Source organism: Ovis aries, chromosome 15 (assembly GCF_016772045.2).
Source record: "Ovis aries strain OAR_USU_Benz2616 breed Rambouillet chromosome 15, ARS-UI_Ramb_v3.0, whole genome shotgun sequence".
NCBI classification, from domain to species: domain Eukaryota; kingdom Metazoa; phylum Chordata; class Mammalia; order Artiodactyla; family Bovidae; genus Ovis; species Ovis aries.
This window is the reverse complement of record NC_056068.1, coordinates 29,337,018-29,362,811: the sequence shown is the minus strand read 5'-3', so window position 1 is coordinate 29,362,811 and position 25,794 is coordinate 29,337,018. Positions and strand designations below refer to the sequence as shown.

At 42.8% G+C, this 25,794-nt stretch overlaps 2 protein-coding genes across 15 annotated transcripts in view; one reads left to right on the top strand and one right to left on the bottom strand.

The window, feature by feature from the left end:
• HYOU1 (hypoxia up-regulated 1) overlaps positions 1-1,513 on the top strand; it is a 21,070-nt gene extending 19,557 nt beyond the window's left edge. For all 14 annotated transcript variants that reach the window (XM_042232956.2, XM_012095560.4, XM_012095559.4 and 11 more), the window contains one exon: positions 31-1,513. In XM_042232956.2, the coding sequence (XP_042088890.1) occupies positions 31-101 (71 nt within the window). In that variant the 3' untranslated portion in view covers positions 102-1,513. The remainder of the gene's footprint in view (positions 1-30) is intronic.
• Positions 1,298-25,794, bottom strand: part of TRAPPC4 (trafficking protein particle complex subunit 4) — a 41,230-nt gene continuing 16,733 nt past the window's right edge. The window contains exon 5 of the mRNA XM_042232718.2: positions 1,298-25,794. This exon is cut by the window's right edge and continues 12,909 nt beyond it. The gene's annotated coding sequence lies outside the window, so the exon portion shown is untranslated.

Genomic DNA, 25,794 nt, shown 5'->3' with positions numbered 1-25,794 from the left:
CCTTTGCTCTCTTCCCCCAATTCCTCCCAGAATCCGAACAGAAGGAACACCCGGAACAGCCAACAGGACAGAAGGGAACTTTGAAGAATGATGAACTATAACCTCCCAGTTCCCCACTCATCCCTGCCCCCTTCTCTCACCACCTCTATTTATTAAACACCAAGGACTGGGGGAGGGTTGGTTCCCCGTCACCCCAGAGGCTTCAGTTCCTCTTCTCTCACCTGCGACTGGAGGTGCGGAGAAGGGGATGGAAGGGACGGCTTACTGGTTCCTTCTGGAATAGTTCTGTGGTTCAAATCGAAATCGTTCTGTTCCCCAGCCCCACCCACTGGTTCCCTACCCATCCAGGTCCTAGTTTGGGAAAAATCACTATTATGTCTTAATTCTTTGCCTGCGGGTAGGTGAGAGCGTGGCCATCAGTGGTTGGCTGACAGGCCTGCTAGTGGGAAGGGTGTCCTGGGTGGTTAGAGGGTCTCCAGGCTTTTCTGGTTGTCCTTCCCTCCCTTTTCCACCACGAGATCTATGCCACACAGGCCAGTGTCTGAAGAACCTTGCTTTCCCGGTTTGGTTTCTGAGTTCCTGTCTGTACTTTTGCCTCCTCCAAGGTTTTTTCCCCTAAAAATCCCCATTCCCATGCCTCCCCACTGTGGGTCTCCTTGCCTTCCTCTTGCAAGTTGGACAGTCCTCTGCCTCTTGGCCAGAGCCCGTCCATCTGGACTGCCTAAGTCACTCGAGATCGACCCCCACCCACACGTACAACCCGAGTGGCCAGAGTAGGCAGGGAGAAAGTGAAGAAGAGAATCCAGCCGCCTCTCGAGGGAGTGAGATGTGTAAGAGCACTGTAGCTCCCCAGCCTGTGGACTCTGGGCCAGGAAGGGTGTGTGAGTGGCTGGCGCAGGGTGCCAGCACTCTGCAAGCGGCTGTTGGAATCTGCATCTTCCTGGTACTCCATGGCCCTTGGACTTCTGCCCCCCTTCTCTCCCTGTTGTTCTGCCCTCTCAGAGCCTTTCCCTCACCCCCTGGCCCCCTGGGCTGACCAAAATGTGCTTTCTACTGTGAGCCCCTTGTCCCAAGACCCTGGGGGCAGGAGAGAGTGTGGCATGAATGTAGAACTGCCGTCTCGCTCTCTTGGAGGCAGGCCTTGTGGGCAAAGGAAGAGGGTACAGGCTGGCCTTACTGTAGTACATTGGTCTGCTGGGATGGGGGCCCTTTACCCACCACATGGATGTCGGGCAGCCCACCCGCCAGGGTCCCATCTGTAGCAAGAGCCAGGGCTGCCACCCCCACTCCCAGGGCATGGGGGAGCCTGGTTGTATCTGTCTCGTCCTTTCTTTTTCTCTCTCTCTTTTTTTTTTTGCCACATTGGCAGAAATGTGCCCTAAGGGTCCTATCCTGTCCTTTATGTTTGAATTGTTTCACTAGCAGTTGAGGCTGGTTGGACAGATTTGAGTCAAATTGTACTTTGCTCCATTGTTAATTGAGAAACTGTTTCAATAAAATATTCTTTTCTACAGTTTTTGTGCCGTGATTTTTTTTTTTAATGTGTTTATTTCTAGGACTTCCCTGGTAGTCCAGTGGTTAAGATTCTGTGCTTCACGCGCTGGGGGCATGGGTTCAGTGCCTAGTTGGGCAAGTTCCACATGCCACATGGGATGGCCAAAAGATAATATGCATATAAATAATGCATGTTTATTATGGCAAATTTAGAAGGTAAAAATTTGAATAACAAAATTATCTATAATACTACCACCAAAACAACATTAACATTTTTGAACTTAGTTGAGATTCATGCATGTAATTTTTCTTCATGAAAACAAAATTGTTTTATTTTTCCTCTGACATTATTTGGACCAGGTATTTTTAGATAATATTTGAAGTATTTTTAGACAATAACCATTTTTAAGGTAACAGTCTCATTTTACAAATAAGAAATGGCAGCAGTTCAAAGAGGTTGAAAGGTCCAAGGAATCAGAGGTATTGAGAGGCTCAGCTAAGTTTGAATGTAATGCTGACCCTATAACCCTTCTCTTGTTATCCTGACAGGAATGTGTTGCTACAGCTTCATCATATGTAGAACACTTGATTTGGTGGTTCATTGGTTGCGATGAAGCCATGTTTCACCAAAGGAAAGTCACTGTAGTCAATCATTTACATGTCTAAGCAGTTGAATAAGAAATGACCATGAAGGTTGTGTTTTTCTATAAAGCTTAAACAAGTCAGACAAGTTTTGAGCCTGAACCTTTTTTTTCCCCAACAGACTTTTTAAGGGCAGTTAGGTTCACAGCAAAATTAAGCAAAGTACACAGAGTTCCCATATACCCTCTGGCCCTATACATGCACAGCCAACCCCAGTATCAACATCCCACACCAGAGCAGGTGGTTTGTTACGCTCTATGAACTACTATAATAACTATTACTATCTGTGATCTATCACATTGCATCATTGCATATAGAGTACTCACCATCCTAAAAATCCTCTGTGCCCTCCCTCCCTTTTATAACTCCTGGCAACCACAGATCTTTTTACTGTTTCCATAGTTTTGCCCTTTCCAAAATGGCATCTCATCAGGATTCCTACAGTATGTAGTGTTGTTTTCAGGTTGGTTCCTTTCGCTTAGTAATATGCATTAAGGTTCCTCATTGTCTTTTCGTGGCTTGACAGTGTCTTTTTAGCACTGACTAGTATCACGTTGTCCAGATGTATCATAATTTAAACATTCACCTACTAACGGACATCTGGGTTGCTTTTTCAAATTTTGGCAATTATGAATAAAGCTGCTTTAAACATCTGTGTTCAGGTTTTAAGTTTTCCATTCATTTGAGTGTGTAATTATGTATATATTTAAAGTTAACATCGTAACCATGTTATTAGCAATTTGTAATATATTCTTAGTTTTTAAATAATTTTATTTACTTATTTTTGGCTGCACTGGGTTTTCGTTGCTCTGTGTGGACTTTCTCTAGTTGCAGTGTGCAAGCTTCCCATTGTGGTGGCTTCTCTTGTGGAGCACAGTCTCTAGGTTCATGGGTTTCAGTAGTTGCTGTACATGGGTTCCGTAGTTGTGGCAAATAGGCTTAGTTGCTCTGCGGCATGTGAAATCTTGGACCAGGGATGTAACATGTGTCCCTCTCGTTGGCAGGTGGATTCTTATCCTCTGTGCCACCAGGCAAGTCCAGTTCTCAATTTTTAAATAGCCATTTTTCTACAGGGTTGATTTTTTCCCTCTAGTTTCCATCATCAGGTGGGCATCAATAACAACTTTGCAGTCCACTGACTAGATATACCATGGTTTATGTAATCTTATCCTCTATTATTGCACACCTAGAGTATTTCTGCTTTTCAGGGTTATAGACAACAGGATCCAGACATAAGGTTGTATTCATGATCTCTTAGGTTACATTAAAAAGGCAGGAATAAAATGGCAACGGTTATCAAAAGTTGGGCCAGGGGCAGTTGGTAATGTCTGAAGGTACTTTGGGCTATTGTAACTGGGGAGAGGAGCAAGGATTTCTAATGAAAAGATGTCAAGGATGCTGCTAAAACATCCTGCAATGCACAGAACAGCCCCCCACTGCAAAGAATTACCCAGCCCTGGGGAATTCTCTGGTGGTCCAGTGGTAAAGAATCCACCATGCAATGCAGGGGACACATCCCTGTAAGGGAACTAAAATCTCACAGACCTCAGAGCAACTAAGCCTGTATACTGCAGGTACAGAGTCCGTGCCCTTCGTGGAAAGACCTCAAGTGCTGAAACTAAGACCAGATGCAGCCAAATAAATAGAAAAGAAAGAATTACCCAGCCCCAAAAGTCAATAGGGGCTTCCCAGGTAGCTCAGTGGTAAAGCATCAGCTTGCCAATGCAAAAGACGCAGCTTCAATCCCTGGGTTGGGAAGATTCCCTGCAGGAGAAAATGGCAATCCACTCCAGTATTCTTGCCTGGAGAATCCCATGGACCAAGGAACCTAGTGGGCTATAGTCTGTGGGTTCCCAAAAAGTGAGACGTGACTGAGCGCACATGCATGCAAATGTCAATAGTGCTACATTGAGCAGCCCTGATATAAATTCTCATAGTATTTTCTTTCAATTCTTTACTAATGTGTGTGGGAAGCAGCACTGTTCACTGATTAAGAAAATGGGTTCTTGGAACTGGGCTCCTGGCTATTCCCGAGACAAATCTTTTGGCTAGGGTATTTCTTACCTTTTTAAAGGAAGATGAGACTCAAGCTTGAATGATTTCTAGAAACCAACACAGCATTCAGTTCAGTTCAGTCCAGTTGCTCAGTTGTGTCTGACTCTGCGACCCCATGAACCACAGCACGCCAGGCCTCCCTGTCCATCACCAACTCCCGGAGTCCACCCAGACCCATGTTCAAGTCGATGATGCCATCCAACCATCTCATCCTCTGTCATCCCCTTCTCCTCCTGCCCTCAATCTTTCCCAGCATCAGGGTCTTTTCTAATGAGTCAGCTCTTCACATCAGGTGGCCAAAGTATTGGAATTTCAGCCTCAACATCAGTCCTTCCAATGAACACCCAGGACTGGTCTCCTTTAGAATGGACTGGTTGGATTTCCTTGCAGTCCAAGGGACTCTCAAGAGTCTTCTCCAACACCACAGTTCAAAAGCATCAATTCTTCGGCCCTCAGCTTTCTTCACAGTCCAATTCTCACACCCATACACGACCACTGGAAAAACCATAGCCTTGACTAGACGGACCCTTGGTGGCAAAGTAATGTCCCTGCTTCTTAATATGCTGTCTAGGTTGGTCATAACTTTCCTTCCAAGGAGTAAGCTTCATTTAATTTCATTCCTGCAATCGCCATCTGCAGTGATTTTGGAGCCCAGAAAAATAAAGTCAGCCACTGTTTCCAGTTTCCCCATGTATCTGCCATGAAGTGATGGGACCGGATGCCATGATCTTAGTTTTCTGAATGTTGAGCTTTAAGCCAACTTTTTCACTCTCCTCTTTCACTTTCATCAAGAAGCTCTTTAGCTCCTCTTCACTTTCTGCCATAAGGGTGGTGTCATCTGCATATCTGAGGTTATTGACATTTCTCCAGGCAATCTTGATTCCAGCTTGTGCTTCTTCCAGCCCAGCGTTTCTCATGATGTACTCTGCATATAAGTTAAATAAGCAGGGTGACAGTATACAGTCTTGACATACTCCTTTCCCTATTTGGAACCAGTCTGTTGTTCCACATTCAGTTCTAACAGTTGCTTCCTGACCTGCATACAGGTTTCTCAAGAGGCAGGTCAGGTGGTCTGGTATTCCCATCTCTTTCAGAATTTTCCAGTTTATTGTGATTCACATAGTCAAAGGCTTTGGCATAGTCAATAAAGCAGAAATAGATGTTTTTCTGGAACTCTCTTGCTTTTTCCATGATCCAGTGGATGTTGGCAATTTGATCTCTGGTTCCTCTGCCTTTTCTAAAACCAGCTTGAATATCAGGAAGTTCACGATTCACGTATTGCTGAAGCCTGGCTTGGAGAATTTTAAGCATTACTTTACTAGCATGTGAGATGAGTGCAATTGTGCGGTAGTTTGAGCATTGTTTGGCATTGTCTTTCTTTGGGATTGGATTGAAAACTGACCTTTTCCAGTCTTGTGGCCACTGCTGAGTTTTCCATATTTGCTGGCATATTGAGTGCAGCACTTTCACAGCATCATCTTTCAGGATTTGAATGAGCTCCACTGGAATTCCATCACCTCTACTAGCTTTGTTCGTAGTGATGCTTCCTAAGGCCCACTTGACTTCACATTCCAGGATGTCTGGCTCTAGGTAAGTGATCATACCATCGTCATTATCTGGGTTGTGAAGATCTTTTTTGTACAGTGCTTCTGTGTATTCTTGCCACCTCTTCTTAATATCTTCTGCTTCTGTTAGGTCCATAAATTTCTGTCCTTTATCGAGCCCATCTTTGCATGAAATGTTCCCTTAGTATCTCTAATTTTCTTGAAGAGATCTCTAGTCTTTCCCATTCTATTGTTTTCCTCTATTTCTTTGCATTGATCACTGAGTATTAAGGCTTTCTTATCTCTCCTTGCTATTCTTTGGAACTCTGCATTCAAATGGGTATATCTTTCCTTCTCTCCTTTGCTTTTGCTTCCCGTCTTTTCACAGCTGTTTGTAAGACCTCCTCAGACAGCCATTTTGCTTTTTGGCATTTCTTTTTCTTGGGGATGTTCTTGATCCCTGTCTCCTGTACAATGTCACGAACCTCCATCCATAGTTAATCAGGCACTCTGTCTATCAGATTTAGTCCCTTAAATCTATTTCTCACTTCCCCTGTATAGTCATAAGGGATTTGATTTAGGTCATACCTGAATGGTCCAGTGGTTTTCTCCACTTTCTTCAATTTCAGTCTGAATTTGGCAAACACCACATTAATACTATAATTTTGCCAACGTGATAGATGAAAAGTGGCATCAATTTTATTTCATGATTGAGGCTGAGCATCTAATTGAAGAACCATTTATATTCCTCTTCTTAGTGACATTTGTTCTCTAACATTTGTGCATTTTCCCACTAGGTTGTTGGTCTTAATGATTTTTAAGAATTCTCTACCTATTGAAAATCAATCCCTTGTCCACCACTTGTAAATGTAATGACTTGCCTGGTGATCCAGTGGCTAAGACTGCCCTTCCCATGCAGGGGTCCTGGGTTTGATCCCTGGTCAGGGAACTAGATCCCACATGCCACAGCTAGAGATCCTGGGTGCTGCAATTAAGATCCGGTGCAGCCAAATAAATAAATACAGAAATATTTTTTTAAAACCTATAATAATTAAACCTGTACATTACTGGTATATAAGAAACATTATTATTAGCCAGTTACTAAGAATTCTGAAACAAAAACACAGGTGTAAACAACACGGGGATGATAAGCAGAGGAATTAAGAAGGAATTTGTTTGTTAAGAGGATGATATCAATTTTGAACAGCTTAAGGCACTGATGGAAAAATCAGCATGACTATGGTTCTTAATAATTGATGATATGCTTACAAAAGACTCACTTGAAAGAGACAAACAGGTTGAAAATAAAAATACTGAAAATGATATTTCATGCAAATAGTAACCGAAAGACAGCTATATTATTTTATTATTATTATTGAATACCAATTTAAACTTTAAAACAGACATTAAAGGGGACTTCCCTGGTGGTCCAGTGGCTAAGAATCTGCCTTGCAATGCAGGGGCTGTGAGTACCATCCCTGATCCAGAAAGAGCCTGCATGCCAGCAGAAAAACTAAGCCCATTGTCACAACTAGAGAGACCCTGTACGACCACGAGAGACCCTACATAATGCAGTGGAGAGCCCCTGTGCCCCAAGTAAGACCAGATGCAGCCAAATAAATAAATAGTAAAAAATAAAATTAAACAAAAATAGACATTACAGGACTTCCCTGCTGGTCCAGTGGCTAAGACTCTGTGCCCCTAATGCAGGGGGTCCAGGGTTGGGGAACTATGTCATACATGCTACAAATAAGAGCTGGTGCGGCCAAATAAATAAATACATATTAAAAAATAAAACAGTAAATTTTGTGCTATATGAATTATATCTGAATTTTTAAATATGTGTAATTAGTGTTATTATTTTTAAATTTGCTCTATGTTAGCAGTCATATTATAAAAAGGGTATAAAGAGAGAGAAAATTTTGTAGGGCAGAGCAGTGACTTATTTCTATTTTTTCTTGATCAGTATCTTCAGAGTATTCTCTGTTTTTAGTTTTTCAAAGAGTCTAGCTTTGAGACACTGTATTATAGTTTGTTTTTTGTTTCGTTAATTTCTGCTGTTATTGCTGATTCATTTTCTTTGAATTTATTTTATTTAAAAACAATCTTAGGGCTTCCCTGGTGGCTCAGTGGTAAAGAATCCACCTGGCAATGCAGGAGACATGAGTTTGATCCCTGGTCCAGGAAGATCCCACCTGCCACAGAGCAAGTAAGCCCGTGTGCCACAACTACTGATCCCGTGCTCTAGAGCCCAGGAACTGAAACTACTGAACCCATGAGCCACAACTACTGAAGCCTGCATGCTCAGAGCCTGGGTTAGGCAAGAGAAGCTACATCAATGAGAAGCACGTTCACTGCAACAAAGGGCAACCTTCGCTCATCGCAGCTAGAGAAAGCCTTTGCAAAGAAACGAAGACCCAGTGCAGCCAAAAATAAATAAATAAATAAATATAGTTTTTTTTAAGAACTATAGATAATTTTATGCTTTTGATGATGTTATCTTCCGTCAGAGAGGAATTTCTTTTGAATATTGTAAGTAGTATAGGGGAAAATCGCCTATTTTTTTCCTAAAATTGTATTCCCCAGTTTTATTGAAGTATATCTGTCAAATAAAATTGTATTACATTTAAACTGTAGTACAAATAAAAGTGTAATATTATTTAAAGTGTAAAAGTGATGATTTGTTATATGTACATATTATGAAATGATTCCCAAATGAAGTTAATTAAGATCTACTCTCTTAGCAAGTTTCAAGTACAAAACACAGTGTTATTAACTATAGTCACCATGCAGTACATCATTAGATTCTCAGAACTTGTTCATCTTATATCCTTCAACCATCCTCTCCCCATTTCCCCTACCTCGTAGCCTCTGACAGCCACCACTTTGAGTTCAACTTATACTTTCGTGCTGTGCCAGGTCTTAACTGCACCATTCAGATGCTCTAGTTGTGGTGCTTGGGCTTAATTGCCCTGCAGCATATGGGATCTTCATTCCCCGACCAGGGATTAAACCCGAGTCCCCTGCCTTGGAAGGTGGTTTCTTAACCACTGGACTGCCAGAGAACTCCCCTTTGTCCATTTTTAAATTGGGATATTTGGGGGGGTTTTGTTGTTGACTTGGAAAAGTTTCCTTATATATTTTGAAGGTTAATCCTTATTGGTTTGCAAATATTTTATCTCATTCTGTACATTGTCTTTTCATTTTTTTGGTGGTGGTGGGGTGGGGGCGGGGGTTGTTTCCTTTGCCGTGTAGAAGCTTTTTAGTTTGATGTAAGGTCCGTCTAGTCAAGGCTATGTTTCTCCCAGTAGTCATGTATGGAAGTGAGAGTTGGACTGTGAAGAAAGCTGAGCGCCAAAGAATTGATGCTTTTGAACTGTAGTGTTGGAGAAGACTCTTGAGAGTCCCTTGGACTGCAAGGAGATCCAACCAGCCCATCCTAAAGGAGGTCAGCCCTGGGAGTTCTTTGGAGGGAATGACGCTAAAGCTGAAGCTCCAGTACTTCGGCTACCTCATGCGAAGAGTTGACTCACTGGAAAATACTCTAATGCTGGGAGGGATTGGGGGCAGGAGGAGAAGGGGACGACAGAGGATGAGATGGCTGGATGGCATCACTGACTTGATGGACATGAGTTTGGGTGAACTCTGGGAGTTTGTGATGGACAGGGAGGCCTGGCGTGCTGCGCTTCATGGGGTCGCATAGAGTCGGACACGACTGAGCAACTGAACTGAACTGAACTGAATCTCATTTTTTTATTTTTGCTTCAGTTGCCTGTGTTTTTGGTGTCAAATGAAAATGAAAAAAAAAAAAAAAAACATTGCCACGACCAACGTCAAGGAGCTTTTCCGTGTTTTGTTCTAGAAGTACTATAGCTTCAGCTCTTATGCTTAATTCTTTAATCCTTTTTGAGTGGACTTTTGTGTATGGTGTAAGATAGAAGTCCAATTTTAGATTTGTGTATGTGGATATCTCATTTCCCAAATGCCATTTATTGAAGAGATTTCTCCCATTGTGCATTCTTGACACCTTCATCAAAAATTAGTTGACTGTTTGCCTGCGCGTGTGCTCAGTCACCTCAGTTGTGTCTGACTCTTTGTGACCCCATGGAGTGTAGCCCACCAAACTCCTCTGTCCATGAGATTCTCCAGGCAAGAATATTGGATTGGTTCCCAAGATCCTCCAGGGGATCTTCCTGATCCAGGGATCAAACCCAAGTCTCCTGTGTCTCCTGCATTTCAGGCAGATTCTTTATTGCTGAGCCACCGGAGAAACCCCAGTTGACTGCATATATGTGGGTTAATTTCTGGGTTCTCTATACTGTTTCATTGATTTATGTGTCTATTTTTAATGCCAGTATCATACAGTCTGATTATCCTAGCTTTGTAATACAATTTAAAATCAGAAAGTGTGGTACTTCGAGACTTGCTCTTCTTGCTCAAGACTATTTTAGCTACTTGGGATCTTTTGCGGTTCCATATGAAGTTTGGAATTGTTTGGAATTGTTTTTCTATTTCTGTTTCTATAATGCCATTGGAATTTTTATAGGGATTGCACTGAATTTGCAGCTAGCTTTGGGTAATATGAACATTTTAAGCATTATTAATTCTTTCAATCCATAGACACAGAATATCTTCCCATTTGTGTCCTCAATGTTTTTCAAAAATGTTTTATAGTTTTCAATAAACAGATATTTCACCTCCTCAGTTAAATTTATTCCTAAGTATTATATTCTTTTTGATGCTACTGTAAATGGGATTGTTAATCTCTTTTTAGCCTTTTTAAAAAATTATTTTTGACTGGGTTGGGTCTTTGTGCTATGCATGGGCTTCCTCCAGCTGCGGTGACTGGAGGCTACTCTCCAGTTGTGTTGTACAGGCTTCTCATTGAAGCGGCTCCTCTTGTTGTGGAGCACAGGCTCTAGAAGAAGTGGGTTTTGTAGTTGTGTCATGCGGGTTTAGTTGCGTTGTGGCAGGTGGAATCTTCCCTGACCAGGGATCAAACCTGTGTCCCCTGCAGTTGAGGGCAGATTCCTAACCACTGGTCCACGAGAAAGAAAGTGAAGTCGCTCAGTCGTGTCCCATTCTTTGCAACCCCATGGACTGTAGCCCGCCAGGCTTCACTGTCCATGGGATTCTCCAGGCAAGAATACTGGAGTGGGTTGCCATTTCCTACTCCAGGGGATCTTCCCAACCCAGGGATCGAGCCTGGGTCTCCCGAATTGCAGGCAGATTCTTTACTCTCTAAGCCACGAGGGGAGGTCCTTAATTTCTTTTTTGGAGCCCATCCAGCAGTCAGGCAGATCTGCCTCTTGCTTCAACAGTAGTTGGTCAGAACAGAGCAGGGGCTTTCCTTCCAGCCTCTGACCATCCTGTAACCTGCTCTCCAGTCACCACCTCCAGGACTATCTTCTCGGCCACCCTCTACCTCCAGGACCAGCCAACAGGGTTTTGTGTGGTGGCTCCTTACTGTCATCAACCATGAGCTCCCAGATTTGTCAGACCTATTCCACTGACATGGAGACTGTGGCCCACCATCTAGTCAACCAGCATCTGGGAGTCTCTGGCCTTCTACACTTACCTCCCTGGGCTTCTACCTCAACTGCAACAACATGGCTCTGGAGGATGTGGGCTGCTTCTTTCTGCCAGTTGGTCAAGAACTGTGAGGGCTCCAAGCATCTTTAGAAGATCAAAACCAGTTCACTTGCTCTGACCTCTTCCAGGACTCAGAGAAGTTGGCCCAGTAGGGGTGAGGCAAGACCTGGAGGCTATGGAAACCACCATGGCCCTGGAGAAGACCCTGAACCAGGCTCTTCTGCATTTGCGTGCCCTGGGTTCTGCCCACACATACCTGGACGACAGCTTCCTAGAGGTGAGACAGGCTGGGACTCAGGCCTGGGACCCTAGAGTGCAGTGCTTGCACCTGGACAACTGACTATATCTCTGCAGCAACAGAATACAAAGAAACTATAAGGGACTAAAAGCAGCTCCGTACATGCGCAACTGGGGCAAATGGCAACCCACTCCAGTGTTCTTGCCTGGAGAATCCCAGGGACGGTGGAGCCTGGTGGGCTGCCGTCTATGGGGTCGCACAGAGTCAGACACGACTGAAGCGACTTAGCAGCAGCAGCAGGAATAATTTAGGAGAAGGCAGTGGCACCCCATTCCAGTACTCCTGCCTGGAAAATCCCATGGACAGAGGAGCCTGGTGGGTTGCAGTCCATGGGGTCGCTAAGAGTCGGGCATGACTGAGCGACTTCACTTTCATGCATTGGAGAAGGAAATGGCAACCCATTCCAGTGTTTTTGCCTGGAGAATCCCAGGGACGGGGGAGCCTGGTGGCTACCGTCTATGGGGTCTCACAGAGTCAGACACAACTAAAGCGACTTAGCAGTAGCAGGAACAAGATACGTAAAGATCAAAACCCAACTGCCACTTCTGAGATGTCAGACCCTGCACACAGCGTAACCAAGGGGTTGGGCAGATCACCCAAGCCACCCCTCCACCTGGACCCAGGGGACCCATCCTTCCCCTCCCCCATATATATATTTTAATGGCCAAATGGCAAATGCATTGGATCCTGGGTTCAGACTTTTTTAAAATTTTATTTATTTATGTATTTTTGGCTGTGTTGGATCCTCATCGCTTCTCCGACTTTTCTGTAGTTGTGCGCAGGTTCTCACTGCAGTGGCTTCTCTTGTTTCGGAGTACCGACTCTAAGGCACTCAGGTTTCAGTAGCTGTATGTGGGCTCAATAGTTGCGGTGCATGAGCCTAGTTGCTCAGCAACATGTGGGATCAAACCCGTGTCTCCTTCACTGACAGGCGGATTCTTTACCACTGAGAAACCAGGGAAGCCCTCTCCTCCCCCACTTAAGGGACCAGCTTACACCTCCTGCCCGCCTCCGCCCTCCACCCCGACCCCACCGCAGGGAGTGAGCAAGGGCACTGGTTACTTGTTCTCGCTCCCTCCTGCTGTAGTCCCAAGAAAGCCTTGCTGAATTTTTTTCCTGGCCTCTTATCAATTTCTACTGATTAAAGATTTCACGAACTCTGGTCTGTAACAGAGAAAGAGGTGAAAGTCATCAGGAAGAAGGTGGCCACATGACTAATCTCAGCAAGGCTGGCAGCCCTTGGGCTGAGATGGGCAGAGAATCCTTTCCAAAGGTCCCATGAGTAGCCCCCCAAAGCTCAGTAGCCTTTGAGGGGCTCCTCTGCATCTCCCCGGTATAAGGGCTTCTGCCTGAGCCTCTCCCTGCAACCTCCAGACAGGTTTTTAACCATCCTGGAGCCCACCAAATGGAAACAATGAAGCTTTTTGAAGAAAATACAACCTCTTTCCAGATAATTCTTGTTAGTGTATAGAAACTGGCTTTGATTATTAATTTCATATCCTGCAACTTTACAGAATTCATTGAGATAACAGATTTGGGGTTTTTTGGTGGAGTCTTTAGAGTTTTCTCTATATAAAATCATGTCACTTGAAAACAGATAATTTTAAGGGTGGAGGAAGATCATAATGCAGCGATCTCAGGACCATTTTACCTTCTTTTCTTTTTCTATTTTTTCAAGCATGTATTTCACTCTCACATGTGAGACAGACTGAGTAAAAATATGTGATGTGAACGTCAGGTTTTTATTTCTTTCTACATGCCAAAGACAAGTAGAAAATAACACAAATTATCCTTTCAAGCCGATAAAATTCCTATAAAAATAATAAGTTCAGCTGTCAAAGCTAAATCAAATTGTCTCTAAATATAGTAGCAACCCAAATGTGGTGAGGCCAAGAAACATCACAGCCACAAAACTAAGGTTAACTGAGGAAATGGCTTGTTCATTTTGCCTTCTTAGAAATGATCCAAAAAACTGATAAGAACAGACGCTACACTTGATCTTAGTCTAAAGACTTTACACTAACATATGTAAAATAGATAGCCAGTGGGAATTTGCTGTATGACTCGGGAAACTGGAACCTGGGCTCTGTGACAACCTAGAGAGGTGGGATGGGGTGGGAGGTGCGAGGGAAGCTCAAAAGGGAGGAGACATATGTATACCTAAGGCTGATCCACGGTGATGTATAGCAGAAACCAACACAATATTGTAATTATCCTTCAATTAAAAATAAATAAATAAAAGAGATTTTAAAATAAGTTAAATCTGGAACAGAAAAAAAAAAAAAGCGCTTGCCATACCAGGATATCCTTACCTTCTGCAGAGAGAGCTAGGGCAAAGTGCTGGGGTTGGACAGTGTCATCCACTGCACAGACAGGGAGTTCTGCTAGAGGACAGCCAGGCTGCCCTTCTGCAGCCACCCCAATCCACACCAGCTGCCCCGCTCCTGCCAAGATTTAGCGCTGAGTCCAGTGATTGGAAACCCACCCCCAATGTCCCACAGAGCAGTGCTGGAGGTCCAGGTGTGCCCAGTCCTCTGTTCAGGTGTTTTCTAAACTGCTGTCAGAGAAAGTGCTAGCAAGGACATGGGGAGAAGGAGGGGGAGTTGCCTCCCAAATAAAAAGTAAAAACTTATCAAGGACTCCAAAAAGCTGTTATGTATGTGGATTATCTCTTTCTGCATTTTTCATATTACAAGATTAAAAGAGACAATTTAATGACTATTTAATTATGAATACATTTTAAATAACAGTAGGGCTTTCCTGGTGGTCCAGAGATTAGGAACCGCCTTGCAGGGGACACGGGTTCCATTCCTGCTCCAGGAGGATCCCACATGCTGCAGGGCAACTAAGCCCGGGCACCGCAAGGGCTGAAGTCAGTGTACCCTAGGGCCGGTCCTCCCCCACAAGAGAAGCCGCCACAGTGAGAAGCCTAGGCACCAGGCACCGCAACTAGAGAGTTGGGCCCGCTAGCCACAACCAGAGAGAGCCCGTGAGCCCCAGTGGCGACCCAGCACAGTCAATAATACATGAAGTGAAGTGAAGTGAAGTCGCTCAGTCATGCCCGGCTCTGTGACCCCATGAACAGCAGCCTGCACCAATAATACATAAATATTATTAAACAATAAATATTATATAAATTTATATTAAAACAACACTAGTAAACCTACTACCACAGGTCAATGCAAATAACATATTCTTATGAAAAACAATTATATTTTCAGAATTGTGAGGGAATTCCCTGGTGAACCAGTGGTTAGAAAACTGTGCTTTCACTGCTGAGGACCCGAGTTTCAACTCCTAGTTGGGAAACCAAAAAAAAAAGGAAGAAAGAATTTTGAGAACAGCAGGGTTGTTTTGTACCATGTTTGTGAATCTGTTTGATGTGTGGTTTGAAATCCTCACACCTGCTTCAGCATTCAGCTGCCACCCCTGCTATTTTGGTTGAAATCTAGGAAGAACCTCCAGCCTCATACAGATATGTAGTTGGAAAAGGAGAAGTTGTTTAATAATAGCCTTTTCAGACAATTGTGAATATTCTTTTTTTTGGTCTACACTAAATTAGACAAGTGGCAGTTTCTTAAAGATTAGTTGCAATGTGGAATCAGAAACCAACTCAGGAACTTTTCATATCTTATTCAGTTAAAAACCTACTGACCTATTTTGCACTTTGAAGAGATTTTTTTACCCCTGCATGATTTTTTTTTTAATATCATGCATTGGTAATTTGGAAAGTGTTGGTTCACTGAATTACACAGATCTTCAAATGCTAGCGCATTTCATGACACGATACCAAAAAATGATTCTGATAATACACCACCGACCTTATCAGAAACATGTTAAGATGGTGGGAAGTTGTCAAGCTCAAGCTTTATTGTTGGCCACAAATACTATCAGTTGTTTTCCTTGAAGTGATGATAGCTTACAGTGAACAGCGTTGGATTCGTGATCTCCTGGAGAAAAAGAAGATTTAGCTTTGGGACTAGAGACCAGGCTTGATCACTCATGAGCTTTTGTGTAGCAGAGTTTTATTAAAGTATGAAAGGGGAGAAAGCTTCTGACATAGACATCAGAAGGGGAACGGAGAGTGCCCCCCTGCTAGTCTTTAGCAAGGGAATTATATACTTTTTAAATTAGTTATTACAATAAATCAAAAGAATGTCTCAAGGTTGTGAAAATTTTACCAGACCCACTCCCACGATTTACATTTTAGGATAACAGGATTAGAACTTAAAAATAGAAAGATCCTATCAGACCCACTCCCATAATATACATTCTAAAATGTCAGGATTCAGTTCAGTTCAATTCAGTCGCTCAGTCATGTCCAACTCTTTGCGACCCCATGAATGCCAGCATGCCAGGCCTCCCTGTCCATCACAAACTCCCAGAGTTCACTCAAACTCACGTCCATCGAGTCGGTGATGCCATCCAGCCATCTCATCCTCGGTCATCCCCTTCTCCTGCCCTCAATCCCTCCCACATTAGAGTCTTTTCCAGTGAGTCAACTCTTCGCATGAGGTGGCCAAAGTACTGGAGTTTCAGCTTTAGCATCAGTCCTTCCAATGAACACCCAGGACTGATCTCCTTCAGAATGGACTGGTTGGATCTCCTTGCAATCCAAGGGACTCTCAAGAGTCTTCTCCAACACCACAGTTCAAAAGCATTAATTCTTCGGCCCTCAGCTTTCTTCACAGTCAACTCTCACATACATGACTACTGGAAAAACCATAGCCTTGACTAGATGGACCTTTGTTGGCAAAGTAATGTCTCTGCTTTTGAATATACTATCTAGGTTGGTCATAACTTTTCTTCCAAGGAGTAAACATCTTTTAATTTCATGGCTGCAGTCAGACCATCTGCAGTGATTTTGGAGCCGAAAAAAATAAAGTCTGACACTGTTTCTGCTGTTGGAAACAATGGAAAATATCAGGATTAGTCAGAAGTTTTTCAGGAAGGAGAAACTGTCTTCAAGCAGGATACCCTGTTATATAATCCCTAGTACAGAGTTTATACTGAGTTGTTTGTTGTGTAATCATCAGTTCCAGGCTTAAAGAAAAAGAACTTTTCTTGTGACTAAGACTAAGGAATGTAGAGGGATTTAAAAAAAAACAGTTTGTCCTTTCCTCCTCCTAGAGAATCCCAGACTCCCCTCTCCTCAGGGACCCCCGGACTTCTTATCAACCTGCCTAGGAGTTGACTCAGTGACCGGGTTACTTTGTTCATTTTGGAGAAAATGTCTGCCAAATGCCCGAAGTCTAGATAACCATAGCTCTTCTCTCACTTGTTCTTTCAGGTAAAAAGCATGTTTCTTTGAATAAGAGGCTAATTCAGCTCACAACTCAAACAACTGCAAAGAAATGCACCAAGGAAATACATCCTTGGACAACCATGGTACTCCCAGAGGCAGCAGAAGTGTTTTAGGCATACTTCACGTTTCATCACGCAAAACATTAAAAAGATGTGTATTCAGGAGTTCAAAATTAATAAAATTAACGAGTTTTCCTGCTTCATCAAGGACAGTCTGAAGTGAAACTGACTTTTGTCTCTTCTTTTTTTTTAACTTTGTGCAGTGGTGAAGAAAACAATGATTACTAGTGTGGTTTGATGTCACTGCCTGATTCATGCCAGGGGGGCAGCAGCAGCTTAATTTTCCATTGCTTTTGTACCATCAGTACAGATATTAATATGGTTTAAAAAAAGGGCAAATTACATCTCATTATTATTATAAAGATAGTTTTGACCTCCCTACCTCAAAAGACCTTGAAGAGTCCAAAGGTAATACTTTGAAAAACACTTAGTCCAACCAGGATTTGAGCTGATTTGACAGGACTTTAATTTTTAATTATTAATCTATGTTTATTAAATTAATAATTTACTTTTTAATTTTTTAATTTGGCCATGGCAGGTGGCTTGCAGGATATCAGCTCCCGTGACCAGGGATTGAACCCTGGCCATGGCAATGAAAGCCCGGAATCCTAACCACTGGGCCACCAGGGAACCCCCAATTATACTGTTGTCTTTGTGAAGGTTGCGGTATTTCATGTTGATCCTTATTCCCAGAATGTGATCCATCAGGTGCCCCCAGGTTAATGCCTGGGCAGGTTTTCAGGCTGCCTTCTCCTTGATGGCCTTGAACTTCAATTCTTGTCCCCCAAATCTTCGACTTTCAAGAGCAGGGATGAGCATCCCTCCCTCTCCACAGTTTCTCTTGGATTGCAAAAGCCTTTGTGAGACAAACAGCACCAAATGTTGGGTTCACTTCTTTGGGCTTTTCTTCACTCTGGGATCTTGACCTCTGTGGCAGATCTATTAGAAGAAATGACTCTAGTTCTTCACCTGCAACTTTTCATTTATTTATTTGGCTGCGTCGGGTATTTAGCTGTGGCACGTGGCATCTTTGGTCGCAGTGCACAGACTCTCTAGTGATGGCACAGGGGCTCCAGAGCAGGCGGGTTCGGTAGCTTTGAGGCATGTGGGATCTTAGTTCTCTGACTAGGGGATCAAACCCTGGTCCCCTGCACTTCAAGGCGGATTCTTAACCACTGGAACACTGAGGAAGTCCCTATTTACAACTTTTGCAATGTGATTTTGCAACTCCTTTCATCAAGAGGTGGAGACTTTCCCTATCCCTTGAATTTTGGGTGGTGTTATAGTCTGCTTTGGGCAATAGAAGATGACAGAAACAATATTGTGCCATTTCTGGAACTAAGCCTCTTTAAGAGGCTGGCATGCTTCAGTTCAGCCTCAGACCCTGCTGCAAGAATTGCCATGAGAACAAACCAAAGCTACTCTGCTGGGATATGCAAGACCACGTGGAATAGAAAGAGACTGTCTCACCTGAGTCCATCTTAAATCCAGACACCAGCCAAGTCACCTCCTAACTGCAGACATGTCCCCTGAGCCTAACCTGGATCAGCAGAACTGTCCAGGTGTCCAATTATCCCTTGGACTTGTGAGCCATAATAGAATTCTTACTATTGTTTTAAACAACTAAGTTTTGGGGTGATTTTGTTCTATAATAATAGCTAACTGCAAAAGCTAATTGATACCTTGCCCCTTTGGTAGCTCTCTGAGACCTTCAAACACCTATTAATATTTTATATTTTGAGAAGCTTTTCTATTTGTTATTGGTGGGAAGATTGGTCTGAAATAAGCTAGTCTGACATTACTCAAAGCAAAACATCCTTGATGACTTCTTGCTTTTCCTCATACTTTCATGAGACTGCTTTATCTTTTTTGGAATATTTAATATGTTGATTTTAGCTTCTTGGCCCACCAGTCTGCCTTGTCTCTTATGTGCGTGCTAAGCTGCTTCAGTCGTGTCAGACTCTTTGTGACCCCATGGACTGTAGCCCACCAGGCTCCTCTGTCCATGGGATTCTCCAGGCAAGAGTACTGGAGTGGGTTGTCTCTTATAGGCTGTTCAATTTATCTTATATATTTTTGAAGTCTTTATTGAATTTGTTACAATATTGCTTCTGTTTTATGGGGTTTTTTTTTTGGCCCGGAGGCATGTGGGATCTTAGCTCCCCAACCAGGGATCCAACCCACACCCATGCCACCCGTACTGGAAAGGAAAGTCTTAACCACTGGTCCACCAGGAAAGTCCCTCAATTTGCTTCATCTATGTTTTTGCATTTATTCGTTTCTTTTTGGCTGTGCTAGGTCTTCATGCTGCACAGGCTTTTCTCTAGTTTCAGGAAGGGGGTGCTACTCCCTAGTTGCAGTGTGTGGGCGTCCCATTGCGGTGCTTCTTGGTGCAGAGCACAGGCTCTAGAGCACAGGCTCAACAACTGTGGCCACGGCCTTAGCTGCTCCACAGCACGTGGGATCTTCCTGGATCAGGGACTGAACTTCTGTCTCCTGTTTTGACAGCCAGATTCTTTACCATTGGGCCACCAGGGAGGCCCTGTTTTACCTAAATTTAAAAAAATAATAATTTATTCTTATGGTGGTTTCTTCCCTAGAGTTTGCCCCCTTGAACTCATATTCCCCTAGGGATATTTGCTACTTTGGTGCGTGACTCGTGAGAAAGGGCAAGCATTCTGGTTGCTAGCATAGGCCCCTCCTGGTGAAGCAGGCTTGTATTCGGAGGAGGGTATGAGATGTGAAGGAGAGATGTTAAAATTATCCAGGGCAGTACAACTGCCTTTTGATGAGTTCTTTTCCTCACTTAGAATCATTCAGATTTTGAGGTGGTGAATTAAATGCTGCTGCTGCTGCTGCTGCTAAGTCGCTTCGGTCGTGTCCGACTCTGTGCAACCCTAGAGACGGCAGCCCACCAGGCTCCCCTGTCCCTGGGATTCTCCAGGCAAGAGTACTGGAGTGGACTGCCATTTCCTTCTCCAGGGATCTTCCTGACCCACGGATTGAAACAGGGTCTCCTGCATTGCAGGCAGATTCTTTACCATCTGAGCTATAGGGAAGTCCATTTCTTCAATGGCACTGTTTATCTGGGGTTTATTCTGTGTGGGGTTTGCAACAGATATCTAAATGGATTTTTTTCCTAAATAACTAAACAATAATCTTACACCATTAATTAATTAATTACCTCCCCCCAGTTGGTTTATCATGGTTTAAATTATACATGTGAAGGCTGCTAGTACATCTTGTTCCTTTTTACTGTCTGGCTAGTGACTTCCTTGGTGGTCCAGTGGTTAAGAATCTGCCCTCCAATGCAGAGGATGCTGGTTCAAACCCTGGTGGAGGAACTAAGATCCCACATGCCTCGGGGCAGCTAAGCCAGAGTGCCACAACTACTGAGCCCACAAGTAGGGAGAAGCCCGTGCACTTCAGTGAAGATCGCTGCATACCAGAACTAGGAGCTGGCACAGCCAAATTAAAAAAAAAAAAAAAAAGGCCTGGCTATGCTCTACACCACATAATTACCATATCCTTATAATTGCTAATGTTTGGCAGTGGAAATTCTCCTCTTTACTCTTTTTAATTTGTTAAGTTTCTTACTCTGATTTTTTTATTTTCCCAGATGATCTCTAAAATAATTTTGCCCAGTTTCCAAGAAGTTTTACTGGGCATTTTGATTGGATTGAAATCACTTTTAAAACCTCAAATGAAGGGGAGTCTCTGATTGTGTAGCATTGGGACTTTGTACTTTCACTACTTGCATTCATTCCCTGGTCAGGGAACTAAGATTTTGCAAGCAGCCTGGCCCCCAAAAAAGGAAACAAATAAACAAAAAAAAACTCCAAATGAACATAGGAAGGATTGATATTTTGCTGTATCAAAATCACAGGTTATTTTTCAGGCATATAGTATGATTTGCACTTATTCACACTAGGTTTTAGTATCTAGAGTTGGACTGTGAAGAAAGCTGAGCGCCGAAGAATTTATGCTTTTGAACTGTGGTGTTGGAGAAGAGTCTTGAGAGTCCCTTGGACTGCAAGGAGATCCAACCAGTCCATTCTAAAGGAGATCAGTCTTGGGTGTTCTTTGGAAGGACTGATGCTAAAGCTGAAACTCCAATACTTTGGCCACCTCATGCGAAGAGTTGACTCATTGGAAAAGACTGATGCTGGGAGGGATTGGGGGCAGGAGGAGAAGAGGATGACAGAGGATGAGATGGCTGGATGGCATCACCGACTCAATGGACGTGAGTTTGGGTGAACTCCGGGAGTTGGTGATGAACAGGGAGGCCTGGCGTGCTGCAATTCAAGGGGTCGCAAAGAGTCGGACACGACTGAGTGACTGAACTGAACTGAAAACCTGCTTACTTTGGGGGGATGTCATCTTCTTATTTCCTTTCCTGACTTTTCTTGGGCTTCTCTTGTTGCAGAGCATGGGCTCTAGAGTACACAGGCTTAGTAGTTGTGGCACTTGGGCTGGGTTTCCTCTTGGCATGTGCAAGAGGTCTTAGTTCCCTCATCAGAAATCAACCCAGATCCCCTGCATTAGCAAGGAGGATTCTTAACTACTGGACCACCAGGGAATCCCCACAAGCTGATTCTTAGTTTTTTGTGTTTCACTCCACTCAGCTCAAAATTCTTAACTCTATAGAACATGTTTATAATAGGAAAAAAAATCAAGATATAAAAGTATTTAGATGGTGTGGGCAACTGTTCATCTAGCAATTTACAGATTATGACAGTAGTGTTTTATATCAAATACTATCTGGGCACTGTGTTGAAGGGGCCATCGTCCATACTCAGGGAATTTATTTAGTTGGGGAGGCTAACAAGTAAATGGGCAATTTCAACTCAATAGGGAAAATTATAGGATTATATTCATATATGCTAAGGTATATATATGTATGTATATAGAAAAGAGTAAAAATAGAAACACTCAATTTTACATGACAATCATCAGCTAGTGTTTAAAACTTCTTTTTGGTGTTTTCCAAATTTGCTGTAAAGATAATGTATAACATGAAAAAAATTGAAAAGTTAAAAAGAAATGGGGCTCCCTCTGGCCAAATGTGGGACAATTTGACCATTAATAAAAATAATGGTGGACTTCCCCAGTGGCTCAGCAGTAAAGAATCCACCTACAGTGCAGGAGTCATAGGAAACATGGGTTCAATCCCTGGGTTGGGAAGATCCCCTTCAGGAGGGCATGGCAACCCACTTCAGTATTCTTGCCTGGAGAATCCCATGGACAGAGAAGCCTGGTGGGCTACAGTCCATGGGGTCCCAAAGAGTCAGATATGACTAAAGTGACTTGGCACCACATGGCATGACATAGATAATGGTAGCATGGAATATAATACAGCAAATACAAAAACCTGGGAATCCACATTGATCCTAATCTTTTCAAGGTTGGAGGAGGGGGACAAGGTCTTCACAGGAGACTGCTGCTGCTGCTGCTGCTAAGCCGCTTCAGTCGTGTCTGACTCTGTGCGACCCCATAGACGGCAGCCCACCAGGCTCCCCTGTCCCTGGGATTCTCCAGGCAAGAATACTGGAGTGGGTACTAACTCATAAATACAAAAAGAATGATAGAATGAGAAAACCTCTAATTTGCAACCACCCATCACTGCAAATGGTGACTGCAGCCATGAAATTAAAAGACACTTACTCCTTGGAAGAAAAGTTATGACCAACCTAGATAGTATATTCAAAAGCAGAGATATTACTTTGCCAACTAAGGTCCATCTAGTCAAGGCTATGGTTTTTCCAGTAGTCATGTATGGATGTGAGAGTTGGACTGTGAAGAAGGCTGAGTGCCGAAGAATTGATGCTTTTGAACTGTGGTGTTGGAGAAGACTCTTGAGAGTCCCTTGGACTGCAAGGAGATCCAACCAGTCCATTCTGAAGGAGATCAGCCCTGGGATTTCTTTGGAAGGAATGATGCTAAAGCTGAAACTCCAATACTTTGGCCACCTCATGTGAAGAGTTGACTCATTGGAAAAGACTCTGATGCTGGGAGGGATTGGGGGCAGGAGGAGAAGGGGACGACCGAGGATGAGATGGCTGGATGGCATCACTGACTCGATGGACGTCAGTCCGAGTGAACTCTGGGAGTTGGTGATGGACAGGGAGGCCTGGCATGCTGCGATTCATGGGGTCGCAAAGAGTCGGACACGACTGCGCAACTGAAAAAAAAATGTTAATAAATGATTCAGGCAAGAATCATCAATGGATACTGAAACCACTGGGTGGAAAATTGTTGAAACAGGAGGATACATCTGTAGTATCAAAGTATGGTCCCATAGATGACTAATTACAAAGAGGAAAAGCTTCCTACCGTATAGAAATCAGGTGGGTGTCATCTTAACTATAAATGATCAAATTTATCACATGCCTCCTGATGTGTGGTCCACTGAGGACACATCACCATCTATACAGTACTTCTGCCAAAATTATTTAACATGATCCATATTGCAAAAACAAGCAGACAAACTCATAAGAGGGACATTCTTGCAAAACAACTGACCTAGACTTTTGAAAAATATTAAAGTCATGAAAATTTCTTTTTCTTTTTTTAAAAAACATGTTTATTATATCTCCTTTTAGAAGTGGCATCTACATCCTGAACCTAAACTCAAATGGACTGACACAGGTAATAAAGTGTTTTGAAACACTGATTTTGCGCGCTTGCTTAGTCTGACTCTTTGTGACACCATGGCCTGCAGCCCACTAGTCTTCCCTGTCCATGGAATTTTCCAAGCAAGAATACCGGAGTGGGTTGCCATTTCCTACTCCATCTTTCTTTCCTTCTCTTCCTTTTCTTTCTTTAATGGGAAACTGATTTCTTTTTATTTAGGCCTTAGGAAGAAAGTTAAATTTGGTCACTAATATTATTTTTTTAACTATCCAGTTTTGGACTGCAGCACGCCAAGCTTCCCTGTCCTTCACTATTTCCCAGATTTTGCTTAAACTCATGTCCACTGAATCAGTGATGCCATCCAACCACCTTATCCTTTTAAAAATCTAGTTTGGGGAAGAAAATTAAATTTGATCACTAATATTACTTTTAAAAATATCTAGTTTGGGGAGGTCTAGTGATTAGGATTCCAGGCTTTCACTGCTGTGGCCTGGGTTCAATTCCTGTTAGAGGAACTAAGATCCCACAAGCTCTGCAGCACGGCCAATATGAAAAAGAAAAAAAAAAAAAAAGCTAGTTTTACATAGATAGGACCAAAGTATCAGAGAAATAATTTCTTATGTAAAAATTGGCCAAATTTTATAAAACATCTAACATACAATATAATTCAAATTATATAAAGCCTGCTTGGGATCATATCATTCTGAACATATGACAGTTGCAATGCCGTTCTATTAGCTGTGAAAATACTTGCTCTCCTGTGGCTTCAGTTCAAAAGACTAGAGTTGAATCTGCAAGAATAAACTTAATATCTATGGATGAAGAATGTTGTATCAGTAAACAGAGGATGTTGAAGTCATCAACCCCTCAGCCACTGCAGCCACCCCCAACTGTGCACCCTGAGAGAATTTTGTTGTTGTTCAGTTGCTCAGTTGTGTCCAACTCTTTGCAACCCCATGGACTGCAGCACGCCAAGCTTCCCTGTCCTTCACTATTTCCCGGAGTTTGCTTAAACTCATGTCCACTGAATCAGTGATGCCATCCAACCACCTTATCCTCTGTCAACCTTTCTCCTTCTGCCTTCAATCTTTCCCAGCATCAGGGTCTTATCCAATGAGTCGGCTCTTTGCATCAGGTGGCCAAAGTATTGGAGCTTCAGCTTCAGCATCAGTTCTTCCAACGAATATTCAGGGTTGATTTCCTTTAGAATTGACTGGTTTGATCTCTTGCTGTCTAAGGGGATTTAGGGTGGAGTAAAATAGGATACTGGCCCAAATAGTCAATGTGCATAGGAAAGAAACGATTTCAGTGAGCCCAGACTCTTACAACTTCCCATACATAAGGAAGTACTAAATTCATTAACTTGAGATATCTGTTTTTTTCTTTAATTAACAGTAATCTTTTGATGTTCTGGACTACCTGTTTTTATTGCAAATAACTCCTATATAGCCTGACTCCTTCTTCATCTCTTTGGGGCAGTCTCTCAGAGCTGCTCTGAGAGACTGTCTTCCAGGATTAAATCTTCAGCAAAGTTGGCCAAATGAAACACAATTCTCAGCTTTTAGGTTGTGCTTTTTTTTTCTCAGTCGACATATTCAATCTTTTGCCAGCATTAATTTAGACTGTTACTAGTAGGAGAAACATCCATGATGAATAATTCTACTATAACAAAATATTAAAAAAGAATATTTATCATGAAGACATCACAGTATCAGATAAACTTTTAAAAATAATTTATTTTATTTGGTTTCTCCAGGTCTTTGTTGCGGTATGTGAAATCTAGTTTCCTGACCAGGAATTGAACCCAGGCCCCCTGCATTGGGAGCTCAGACTCTTAGCCACTGGACCACCAGGGAAGTCCCAGATGAACTTTTTATAAGAGAAAAGCATGAAGGAACAAAAAAATATAAAACAGCTTCTACAAACAAAAAATTAGTGTCTTCCCCCAAACTCCATAACTCTATTTGAAGGGGTAGAAAAGTGCGATTGATGATGCTAATAAGAAAAGAAACTGAGTATTGTACTTATTTCTTATTTTGTGCAATGCTTACTCTTTACAACAGTGTTCACAGTCACACCCATAACAGTGTGACCAATGGCATCTGAAAGAAAAGTCTTTATAATTATTTTAAAAGGACTTTTAAAATTATAATACAAAGCTCTCTGCTTTTT